Source organism: Helianthus annuus, chromosome 8, assembly GCF_002127325.2.
Source record: "Helianthus annuus cultivar XRQ/B chromosome 8, HanXRQr2.0-SUNRISE, whole genome shotgun sequence".
Lineage (NCBI taxonomy): Eukaryota > Viridiplantae > Streptophyta > Magnoliopsida > Asterales > Asteraceae > Helianthus > Helianthus annuus.
Window position 1 is genome coordinate 102,906,104 of NC_035440.2, and position 12,533 is coordinate 102,918,636.

Genomic DNA, 12,533 nt, shown 5'->3' on the forward strand with positions numbered 1-12,533 from the left:
GGCCGCCAATAGTCCCAACTTCAAAAAATAACCACTGGCAGTCCTAACTATTGACATATTGGCCACCAATGGACCCTGACTAACAGAATCCTAACGCTGTTAGTCTATGGTCGCCGAAAAACTGTTTTTGGCTAGAAAAAGGTTTATAAAGGTTCGATCTAAGGTTACAAAGAGGTTTGGGATGAGAATGTAAGTTTTTCCTGTCAAAAAGTTGAATTTTCAGGTGAAAAAAAGAGTTTTCCGGCGACTTCAATAATAGGGGGTTTTACTAGAAAAAGGTTCCTAAAGATCCATAATAAGGTTACAAAGAGGTTTGTGACGGAAATGTTGAGGTTTCTGGCCAAAAAATGAGTTTTTCAGCCAAAAACGTTTTTCCGGGGACCTGAGACTAATAGCGTTAGGGTTCTGTTAGTCAGGGTCCATTAGAGGCCAATATGTTAATAGTTAGGACTGCCCAGGGGCGGACCTAACATAGAACAAGGGGCAACGCTCCGGCGATAGTGTAAATTTTGGAAAATTTTGACCTTTTTTCGATTTCGTTACCCCTTTTTATATAAACGTTGCCCATTTAGATTTTTTTAGATCCGCCACTGGGATTGCCAGTGGTTATTTTTGAAGTTGAGACTGTTGGCGGCCAACGACGAATAGTTTTGATTATTAAAATCCAATATTACATTTATTTATTATTATTTTTTTCGATTTCTGTCCTAAAATCAGTTTTCTTGTACGTACTATGGGGTGTTTGGGATTCCTTCTTAAAAACAACTTATTTACTTATATAAGTCATAAGTTATAAGTTACAAATACTAACTTCTCAAAACACAAAAACAACTTAAATAAACTAACACAAACATTATAAAAACAACTTATTAACTTTTATAAGTCAATAATTTATAACTTCTTTCAAAATAAGCTAACCCAAACACCCTCTATGTGAGTGCTTTAAACTTTACTCCAAACCAGGGCTGGCAATTCTGACACGAACACGATAACACGACACGAAACTACAAGAAGTTATCATGTTTCGTGTTTGACCTTAACATGTTTCGTGTTTAAAACAGGTCGACACAATAAGACCTTAACAGGTTTCGTGTCTAAACAGATTCAAACCCGTTAACCTGTTAAGACCCGTTAAGTACGTGTTAATAATTAAAAATAAAAAAAATATTATATGTGGGTGTGGACATGGGGTCATTATCGTGGTACATGAGATGAATTATACACAAACACGCACGTTTTTTTCCACAATCCAATCCCTAATTTTTAAATCTCTCTCACAAACACCACCATTCCCTATCCGATTCACAGCTTCCCCAATTCGGTTGTGTTCGTGTCTTAAACAGGTCGTGTCCGTGTCTTAAACAAGCCATATGATACGTTGTTATTTTTTTCATGTCTTAACAGATCGTTTCATGTAACCTGTTTATTAACAGGTTCATGTTCGTGTTTCAAAAATCTGACACGATAAGATCTCATGCCGTGTTTGTATTTACTTGTTTGAGGTTCGTGTCTTAACAGATTGGGTTTCCAAGCCCACTCCAAACACCCCGAAATTTATCAGTTGTATGTAATCTAAATTCAAATAATTCTCTCTCTCCCACATGACACAAACCCCAATTCCTAGTCTCTTTTCTACTCTTTTTCCACAACAAAAATTAGGGTTCCACCACAAAGATTCCCACCCAATCCACCCACCTCCGATCCAAATCCCCCACTTCAATCCCACTTCTCAACACCCAAAATCCCCAATTCAACCCTCGCCAATCCAATTCCCGAAACACCCACAAAAAAACCAGTCTTCACACCACTCAAAAAGCACAATTTCAAACAAAAAAAAAAAAAAGAGTTTTCTTTTCCAAAACGTACACGTGAAGCTACTTCATGCTCATCACACCCTCTTTCACACTTTATTTTCATCAAGTTTCAACCTTTATGGATAATCTTGAATCTTTAACTAACAGAAGTTGTTAGAATCAATTATTATGGAAGATATTGGGTTGGTTAATCAAGGGTTGAAGTGGGTATTCTTGGAGGGTTATTGTTGTTCTGCAGTGGCTGTGAAAGCTGCTGGTGGGTTAGTTAATAAAGTTGAAGTTTTTGTTGGGCTGCATTGGCCTAGGGTTTGTTATGGGTGTGGGAGACTTTGTGGGTGGTTGTGTTTGTTGTTGGTTCAGTGGAAAGAGTGTGTGTTTAGAGGGTTTAAGTCGGTTTTCGGGTTGGGGACCGTCGCGCTGCTTATTGTTATTTGGAGCTGGTTTCTTAGCTTGACTTCGGTTTCTTGCTTGGTTTATGTTCTTGTTAGTATGGTAAGGTTATTAATCATTTGTTTGTGATGTTTTTGTTGAATCTTGACTTATATATTGAATATTATATGTATTGATATTATGTTGTATACAGATTACTAGATCAGTTTGTGCATTGGCATTTTTGAATTTAACCTGATATTTATACTCTCTTTTGTGGTTGTTTCATCATATAACATTTTAATATGTCTTATCAATTTTTATGTTATGGGTCGGGTTTGGTTTTGGATCAGACTGGGTTCGGGTCAAAACGGGTTCGAGTGAAATTGAATTCGGGTCAAAATGGGCCATTATAAGAACTATCACTTTGGTTTGGGTCAAAATAGGTTTGGACCAAAATTAGCTTGGGTTTGAAATGAGTTTACCCTATCTATATTTATCGTTGCTGGTGGCGACGTGTATTCGCGGCTGTGGTGAAGACCCTAGCGGAGGAGGCGGCAACAATGGTGATGTCAGCAGTGGTGTTGACGGTGAGGTTGGAAGAGGCGATGGCGGTGGTGGTGGCAGCGGTGGTGGTGATGACGGTGGTTGCGGCTGTTGCGATGGTGGAGGTGACAAACAATGGTCATGGGTGTTGCTCGCCTATTGGACCCATTTTAAGCTAGCAAATGTTTTAAGCGGCACTCATTTTGACCCGTTTTTTAAAATTTAAGTCAGCCCAAATTGACCCGTTGTAAATTTTGAGTAGGCTCAGATCAACCCGAATGCAAATTTCTTTTACCCAAATCAACCCATCTATTGATGCACAAGTCATGATTACTAAGCTTAGTACGGTAATTTTGGTCCAATTTGCGGTAACAATTGCGAACTACATTTTTTCAGGGAGCTGCCGGTTGTGCAGTGCACTACTTGGGATACACACCCGGTCTATTTATTGTAGGGTTATTCGCCATTTTAGTACTATGGATGTACGCCAACTTTTGGACTACCGGTTTATTATTTATCGTTGGAGGTTAGTCTTACTATTTTCTTAATTTTACAATTTAGATAAATGATACGCAACCCCTTTGATCCATTAGAGATATGTCGCAACGTAAGTCACGCGTTCAACCTTGTGATACATATCTATTACGTATTGCAGGTTACGTGTTCTCCCTAAACCATGCAAGATTGGTGATTTTAATGGCGACAATATACGCTCTTTATTTTGTAAAAAATCAAGCTGGTTGGTCGGGAGTTTTTGTATCAATTAACCTCGCTTTTCTCTCAAATGATGCGTTAAACTGCATGATTCAATGGAGTGATAATTTGAGCGAAAACGAAAAAACACATGTTGAAGAACCGAAAATACCCGAATCATTTGTCGATGATGAGTTTGTGGCAGAGAGTGAGTTTTCAATTCCGCATGACGAACCCGAAAAAGTGCACTCGTATAAATCTACGAGCAAACCGGCTGCTACCGAAACTGTTGAAAATAAACAAAAGGAATCGTTGACTGTCCCTGTGGTCAAAGATGACGGAGAGGCTATTAAAGAGATGAAAAGGATTCTTGGATGTTTGGATCATTATGAAGCGTTGGATTTTTCTCGGTATAAGAAAATTGATGCCGTGTTGTTGAAGAAGGAATATAGGAAAAAGGTATGATGCTGCTTTTGATAGATAAATTTTTTTCTTCTGATTGTGTGTTTATCTAGAGGTTAAATAATGAGTTTCGTGCTATTTGCAAAAGAAAAAAAAAAGATTTTGTAAAAAGAATTACTTATTTCTTTCTCAGAAAATATGTCCTTTATAGTCTTTTTATCTATGGATTCCTTAAATAATCAGAAATTGCCAAACACCCAAACATCTGGTTGTATGATTATTACATCCATACAATAGCATAGGGACGAGCTTGGTACGAGTACTGAACCGAAAGTACCGATCCCGGAAAACACAAAAAGTGGGTATTGGTACCAGTACCGAAAGTGGCCAGTACGGTACGGTACCGGTATTCGAAGGTAAATTGATCCAAAGTACCGAACTGAAAGTACCAATCCCGGAAAACGCAAAAAGCGAGTACTGAGTTGGTACCGAAAATGGCTCGGTACGGTACTAGTACCCCGGTACCAGATGCTCATCCCTACAATAGAAGCACATCTAAACACTTTTTGGCCTTTTGCTACAAATTGGCTTCTGATCATCTGATTATTTCGCTGTTCGGATTTGTGTTTTGAACCTGATCTAAGATTATTGCGACTTCAAAATGATCAATTATATTGTTGTTTGGATAAACAACATCTGCGTCTGATTATTACGGGTCAAATAATGAGTTTCATACCAGCTGCAATAAAACATATAATTAGTTGAAATTTCAGACTTCTACTCCCATTTTTTTTTCTTTTTCACGAAAGTCTTTTTTGGTCATTTTATCTATGATTATTTAAATAATCAGAATTTGTGAAACACCAAATCATCTGATTATATGATTATTACAACTCCATACAACAGAAGCATCTCCAGCCACTTTTGCCTAGGGATGAGAAAATGGTATCCGGTGCAGAAACCGAACCGGTACCGGGTACCGAATCGTACCGGGCCATTTTCAGTACCAATTCGGTACCCACCTTTTGCCATTTTCGGGATCGGTACTTTCGGTACGGTACCGGTATTTTGGGTTGATTTACCTTCGAATGCCGCACCGTATCGTTCCGAGCACTTTTGGTACCGGTACCAGTACCCATTTTTTGCAATTTTCGGGATTGGTACGGTACGGTTCGGTACCAAGCTCATCCCTACTTTCGCCACACCATGTTGTATTTTAGCTGATTATCTGATTTTAATTATCCAATTTTACCCCTTCTTTTACTCATATTTCGATTAATATTTTACCCCTCTTCTCAGGCCATGCTTGTGCACCCTGATAAAAACATGGGAAGTCCACTTGCAAGTGAATCCTTTAAAAAGATTCAATGTGCATACGAGGTAAGCATCTAAACGTTGTTATTTATTATCATTATTTTTTTGGTAAATATTTTTATACCTAGATGCAACTGATGTGGCATTACGGTTAGGTTCTTTCTGATTCCGTAAAAAAAAGAGATTATGATGACCAGTTGAGAAAGGAAGAATCTAAGAGTCTGTCTCATAAGTCTCCAAGTACTTCTCATCAGGTATATGTTAAACCCGTATAGAATTGCATCTAGTTTTTGTCGGACAATTAGGTGGTTATATAGTTTACGTATTTAGGTCAGAAAAAATGTTTTAGTAGACCCTGTGGGCTTTCACAGAATTAGCACATAGTTGATAAGAATTGATTTTTGCATGAAAAAAATCATTTAAATTAATGATTACTAATTTAAATGATTTTTCTTCATGCAAAAAAAAAAAAAAAAATTCTTAATCGATTCTGAATTAATTTCTTTTATATCCATTATTGTCATCTAATAGCTGGTTATGTTCACTAAATAGCAGGAAAGCTCCGAATACTGCTCTGAGGAATCAAGACGTATACATTGCACAAAATGTGGTCATTCGCATATATGGATATGTACGAATAGGGCCAAGTCAAAGGCAAGATGGTGTCAGGTGGGCCCTTAATTCAGGCTGTTAAATCATTTTCCTTATTATTTATTAAAATAATGTGTTTGTTTCAGGATTGTTGTCAATATCATCAAGCTAAAGATGGTGATGGGTGGGTAGAATACAAAGGCTCACTCGTATTTGATCGACCTCAGAAGGTTTGGAGATCCTTGTTTCTTTTATTTAATTTAATTTTTGATTGTTTGAAACATAATCAGTTAATTGTGTTAACCGTTAATAAATGAATCAAGAACTGTATCACATAACTGAATTAGTAACTCAAATTAAGCAAATATATCATAACTATGGCAAGTCAATGATATCTCGGGGTGCAAACGAGCCAAGCCGGTCGCGAGCTACTCGAGATCGGATCGATAAGAAGCTTGAAACGAGCCGAGCCTTATCGGGCCTGAGCCCAACCGAGCCTCAAACAAAGCTTGTTTACTTATCAAGCCTTGAATAGGAAGATTGCTTAGGCTCGTCAAGCCTTAGTGAGCCGTGTGTATAGTTTCAAGTTAACTCTTTTTAGACTCCTATGTATTAATTAATATCAAGTTGAGCTTGAGCCGAGCTTTGGCTCGTTTAACAAGCTCAAGCCCATAGTTATCGATAGCGCTTATGGCGGCCGGCCGGCCGCTATAGCGAATAGCGTGGCGTGGCGGCCATATGTTGCCACAAGGTACATATCAACCTTATATCGACGATATAGCGGCTTCCGACGTGAAATCTGGCGACAAAATCCGGCGACGGTGTTGCTTTCAGCCGGAAACCAGGAAGAAGGGGGAAGAAGAAGACCAGCAGCTGCGTATCTGCGTCTACAAAATCCGGCGATGGTGTTGCCTTCAGCCGGAAACCAGGAAGAAGGGGGAAGAAGAAGACCAGCGGCTGCGTATTTGCGTTTTTAATCTTTTAGAGTTTTTATAAGTTTAGGTTTTTAAACATTTAACCCCTCTATCTTTCATTAGTTTACATTCAGTCCCTATAACTGGTAGCTTTTTACTTAAAAAGTGTAAAGATAGTTTGTCTATTTAAACATTTAACCCCCTCTATCTTCAGAAGTTTACATTTGGTCCTTAAACCTTTTAATTTATACATAAAAAATACAAAATTAACATTATAAAATACATATATATAATATGGATAGCTATTTTTTATTTTTTAATTTATCTACTACCTTATCGCTAAACATGAAATAGCGGGCGCTATTTCATCGCTATCGCTACGTAGCATATAGGTTGTCTATCACTATTGACCGCTATTCGCTATCGATAACTATGCTCAAGCCGGAGCATTGGCTCGTTTTTAAGGTTTTTCTCAAATTAGCTCGAGCCGAACCAATCTCAAACTTTATTTTCTGTATATGAGCTTAGCTCGAGCCCAAAAACATAGGCTTGAACTGAGCCGAGCTTGGGATCGGCTTGTTTGCACCATATCTTAAATACATTCAGGGTAAATTTAACATTTCATTACCTGAAAATTGCATTTGTTGCACATATTTTCATTCTGTTTTTTTTTTTTTTTTTTTTGTTTTTGTTTTTGTTTGTGGGTGATAAATGATAATTATTTGGGATGGAGGGTGTATAATGTACTAATTTCCTGTTCTACCCTTAGTTAACCCTATCACTAAATCAAACAATTTCGCCAACTTAGCTGTTATATTCAATGCATTAAGGGTAAGATTGGCATGCTGCTAATTAAAATCTACATGAATTGTACATATCATGAATGAGGTAGTATTTATATATTTTACAACTTTTTTTTTTATCCATAGTCTGCTAATTGTTAAAAATTCAATTTAGGTGGAAATTCCGCGTGCATTTGTTTGTGCCGAGAGCAGAATATTTGATGTTTCAGAATGGGCCATTTGTCAGGTCTGCACTTACAAATTTTTATGTATATTACTTCTTTTTTTGATAATTTATGCAGAATTGCAGATTTGTCGTTATTGAGATTTACATGTTGAACGACACGTAAATAATCAAATAATGAAAATTACTTTTGTGGTTATATAACCGAAACTAATTATTTAATTCCTAAATAATCGTATCGGCGTTGCCATTAGAGGTGGGCAAAGCGGAACCGGTTATTAACCGGTAGAACATTAACTGGTTAGTGGTTAATTTTAACCGGCGGTCAGTAACCGGTTATAGATATTTAGTATAGGAACCAATTATTAACCCGAAAAAAACGGAAGAAATTAAAAAAAGGCAAACCGGTTAATTAGTCGAAAATAGCCGGTTATTAACCGAACCGGTTTACGTGATTAACCAGACCAGTTAAAGTAAAAAGGTGAAATTAACCGCCATAACCAGTTATGGAAATTCACCGGTTTGTGCACCTCTAATTGATATTGCCAATCACGCAAACACTAGAAACCAAAACTTGAGAACCATGAAATCAAATCACATTCAAAATGCATTGCCAAACGCCTCCTAAATACTTGAGAACGTAAGAAGCTAAATGTTTTGTGTGTGCAGGGTATGGCGTGTAGGCCAAACACACATCGTCCAAGTTTTCACGTAAACATGGTGGGGCTAGAGAAAAGTCAACGGGCAAACTCGAGCAGATATCCATGGGATTTAGATGCAGAAATGACCGACGAAGAAGAAGAATTCGAGCTATGGCTACAACAAGCGTTAGCTTCCGGTTTATTTTGTGAAACCTCCAAGCGTAGGAAAAGTTGGAGCCCGTTTAAGTTACCGCAGAAAAAGGGCGGCAAAAAGCAATGGAATCGGATGTCTCAATGATACTAGTGATAATCTATTCTAGATGTAGATAACTTGTAGTCTTGTAGTTTTGAAAATTGTTGCAGCTATAAAAATTTGGCAAAATGGGTGGAAAATGTGTATAATTATGATGATGCCAAAATGTTGATGAAAAATTTGAAAAGAAAGCGGTAATAGTGTACTCAAGTCGCTAGCGGGCATGAAGGGTAACATCCAGCTACTCGTACAAACAATATTTTTTCGCTTTGCTCGCAAGATATGACTTCGTTAACTAGAAGCAAAGCTGTGAGTTTATTGTGGGCAACTTCATAGTTAAGCGTTCCTGAACGAGTGCAACCCAACTTGAAACTTCAGTTACGCGTTCTTGAATGAGAGCGCCGGGTAGCCTCATGGACATTATCCGCTCTAGGTGGAAGGTTATCTTTGGATTGCTCTCACTCAAGTGCAGTTTGTGTGGAGTTCTCTCATCCACAACTAATGCGCCTAAAATGGCCGGTGATTTTTGAGGCATGGTGGAGTTCTCTGATCCACAACTAATGCGCCTAAAATGGGCCGGTGATTTTTGAGGCATGGTGTTTCTCATGTTCTGATCTCTTGTGTCGGTGAAAAAGATGTGAGGTCCGTCTAGAGTAGGGCTGTAAACGAACCGAACGAACACGAACAAGGCTTTGTTTGTGTTCGTTAAGGATATAATGTGTTCACGGTGGTTCATGAACACTTACCGAATAAGATTTCTTGTTCATGTTCGTTCATTAAGGAAAGTAACGTGTTCATAGACGGTTCACGAACACATATATAATCGGTGAAGAAAACGGTGGCTAGAGGTGGATGGTGAGGGGGAGTGGCGCTAGACCTTGAAGCCCTAATCGTTGAACGAAGGTAGATAGTATTTATTCGATATGAATAATGAGAAGGAAAATGGAGCGGTGTATAAACAAGGTGGATATATGGTTTCCTTTTTAATTTGTTTGGGTAATGAGACAAATAAGAATTAAAGAATATAAAAAGTTTAGATAAAGTAAATAAATGGTGACAAATCTTTAATGAACAACATAAAGAAACGAACATGAACGAATGTTCACGAACACATTACCGAATGTTCACGAACGTAATTAAACGAACAAGACATGTCCATTTAACTAACCGAACAAAATTTTTTGTTCATGTTCGTTCATTAACTAAACAAACGAACTTCCCGTCAAATGGTTCACGAACTGTTCGCTGAACGTTTGATTCGTTTACAACTTTAGTCTAGAGTATTACAATTACACTCTTATTGGCTCATTGTTGGCGGTGAAGTTTGCCTCCATCCCAATACAGATGAAGAATTCACCTAAGGTGTCCCAGACACTTTTGAGTACTCTTATCATCGTTATCATCGTGTACCAACTTGTAAACAAAGAACGCGCTTAAATAATTAACGTAGCTTGATGACATAAGGTTTGTAGCATTTTTGTTTTCCTATATAACCATAATAGGATTGCTTAACCCAAATAGTGTACACTGATTACCTACAATTTAAAATTGTAATGATAAGATAATACACTTTAAATGTGATAACCAAATACAATTCATATACTTTATATGTTAATTTATGAATCTATCCTTAACTACAATTTGGATCATTTCTGGGTTTTAATCAAAGCCCAAAATATGTTCTTTTCATGGCCGGGCCGGACCAAATACTATCAGACCACAGATGAGATAATTATCTCAAATTCTTAAATATATCTTTTGTTAATGTTAATTCACTAATAAGTTAGAATCTTGTAATTTTTTTTTTTAGTTTTTATAAACCAGTTGATAACATACTTAATGTAGTTAGGTAATAAAAAGAAAGACTACCAATTAATGATCTACTCTTACACTAATATTAAATGCAAAAATTAAATGAAGTAAAACGAAGGATTCTTATTGGTTGAAATTTCTTCATTTTTATTCTTACAAAAAATTTCTTCTCATTTGAACCCTCACTAGCTCTATATTGTTTTAATGATTAAACTTCTATCTGTTTGTTGTATACTTGCTTTAATATGAATGCAAATTGGTTATGTATAGAACTTTTATTGCAATTCAAGTACTTATATTCGATTGTAAACAATGTCTCATACCTGGTTTTATACCGGCTGTTAGGTACCAATTACTAAAATGGCCACCAGGCAGGCACTGGTTTACTAACCACATGTATCAATATACCCTTTTATGATTTTATGTGGTTAACGTTACAAACCCAAAAACTGATCTTAAACTCACCTAAAAAGCTAAGTTGAAATATGAGAAAGTAAAGTACAATTTCAGTCCCTGGGGTTTGCACCCAATCACACATACAATCCTCATTTGAAAAAAACGAACAATCAAGTCCCTGTGGTTGTCGATTCCAATCAATTAAGTCCCTTTCACTAACTGACAGTTTGTAATTCTGTGAAAAGACAAAAATACCCTCCACAACTTTGATTACCATTTCGGTCCATGCAGTTATATTTCAAATATTCCCTCCATATTCAAAACTCTTTCTAATCTAGTAATTAACTACCTTTAGCCATTAATTAGTCATCAATATCATGGTACCAACAACAACAATAACAAGAGATTAACATATATAACCAGAATTGAAATGCAGTTTATAACTGGGTTTGACTTTTTAGAGTTGGGCTGCCTTTGACTTTTACCCTTGAACTATGTTTGACCTTTAGAAGTTAAAATTGTTTTGAATTTTACAACTGGAATTGGGTTTCACCTTCACAAAACAAACTGAATCTTACTTTCAAAACTTGAACCGGCTTTACTAATCCTGTGTTTGACCTTTATCTGGTCAAATAGTTCATCCCCGTTCAACTTATATGTAAGTGAACTGAATCTAAACAATAATCATAATGAACTTAATCTAAGCACATCAAAATGCTATTGACACATCAAAGTGATTTGATCCCAATGTGAAGTCACAGTCATAGTCAACTTTAGAATGCTAATAAGTCAATAGAGTCATCAGGGAATTTAAAATGGATTTGATCACAATCTATCTTCTTAATTAACCTCAAACATAGTTAAGCACATCAAAGGCATTATCATCCACTTTATAAGTCAAATCCTATTTAATAACTTCAAAGACAGTTTAATAGAGCATCGTTAACACTTTAATAAGCATCCCAATGACCATAACAAAACAAGGGTAAACCTTGATCACTAACATCAAAAACTCAAAAATTGATCAAGATCAGTCCAAAATTAACCATGTCAAGAACATTCCAAACTAACCAACTACAATAGTCATAATTAAGTTAATATATATGCATCATATATGTATAGCAAAAGAGCTGGAAGCCTTTGCAGGCGACAACGAAAATAGAGCTCAACCCGAAAGCCCCCACTGGTCCTCATCAGGACCCGATATTGGATCCTAATGTACTGCCTGGTGACTTGGACCCTGATTCCCACTAGAAATCCAAGAAAAATAAACCACACTTCAGATATTATACAACAACACATGAATCGAATCACGAATTGAAAGTTCAGATAAAAGTTAAGACAATGTCGTACCAATAATGTGGAATGTGATTAGAATAATAGCGTATTGCCTCATGTTTGTAACAACCTGACTTTCTGAGTAAAGTCAAAGTCAAAGTCAAAGTCAAGGTCAAGTCATGTGGTTATTCAGATCTGACATTTCGTGCTTAATTGACTTGTACTCTCGAGATTCAATATACTGGTTAACGAAATTTTTAAATATGTTTTACAACGCATTCACAACGCTTAATCAAAACGCAATTATCACATTTAACGCTATTACAACGCATACTATTTAACGCATTTTATCGGATATTACATCGCATGTTTCTACTAAACGCTAACACAACACTATCGCATCACAACTCGAAACGCATATTTACTTTTATGCATTTTATGTGTTATGTGTTATTTGTGTGATTATTTGTTTAATGTTATGTGGTTATCTCATCGCATCGCTTACTCGCAACTCGCTTAAACGCAACGCTCAACGCTCAAAGTC

At 36.7% G+C, this 12,533-nt stretch overlaps 1 protein-coding gene across 2 annotated transcripts; it reads left to right on the forward strand.

Annotated features, from left to right (window-relative positions):
- Window positions 1–1,580: 1,580 nt before the first annotated feature.
- LOC110873545 lies at window positions 1,581–8,694 on the forward strand. Of its 2 annotated transcripts, none has more exons than XM_022122483.2 (9): window positions 1,581–2,306; window positions 3,126–3,255; window positions 3,385–3,881; window positions 5,124–5,204; window positions 5,294–5,392; window positions 5,691–5,807; window positions 5,876–5,959; window positions 7,601–7,672; window positions 8,279–8,694. In XM_022122483.2, the coding sequence occupies exons 1-9, from the start codon at window positions 1,983–1,985 to the stop codon at window positions 8,546–8,548; spliced, it is 1,674 nt and encodes a 557-aa protein (XP_021978175.1). In that variant the 5' UTR covers window positions 1,581–1,982; the 3' UTR covers window positions 8,549–8,694. The 2 variants fall into 2 exon arrangements, with proteins under 2 accessions (XP_021978175.1, XP_021978176.1); XM_022122484.2 differs by having other exon boundaries at window positions 5,694–5,807.
- Window positions 8,695–12,533: the final 3,839 nt, after the last annotated feature.

What these genes read in the sequence shown, in the direction of transcription:
- LOC110873545 (XM_022122483.2), top strand. Translation starts at nt 1,983, where the DNA reads ATGGAAGATATTGGGTTGGTTAATCAAGGGTTGAAGTGGGTATTCTTG. An exon ending in AGAAGGAATATAGGAAAAAG is followed by an intron (nt 3,882 to 5,123) that starts GTATGATGCTGC and finishes CCCTCTTCTCAG; the next exon opens with GCCATGCTTGTGCACCCTGA. An exon ending in CAGAATGGGCCATTTGTCAG is followed by an intron (nt 7,673 to 8,278) that starts GTCTGCACTTAC and finishes TTGTGTGTGCAG; the next exon opens with GGTATGGCGTGTAGGCCAAA.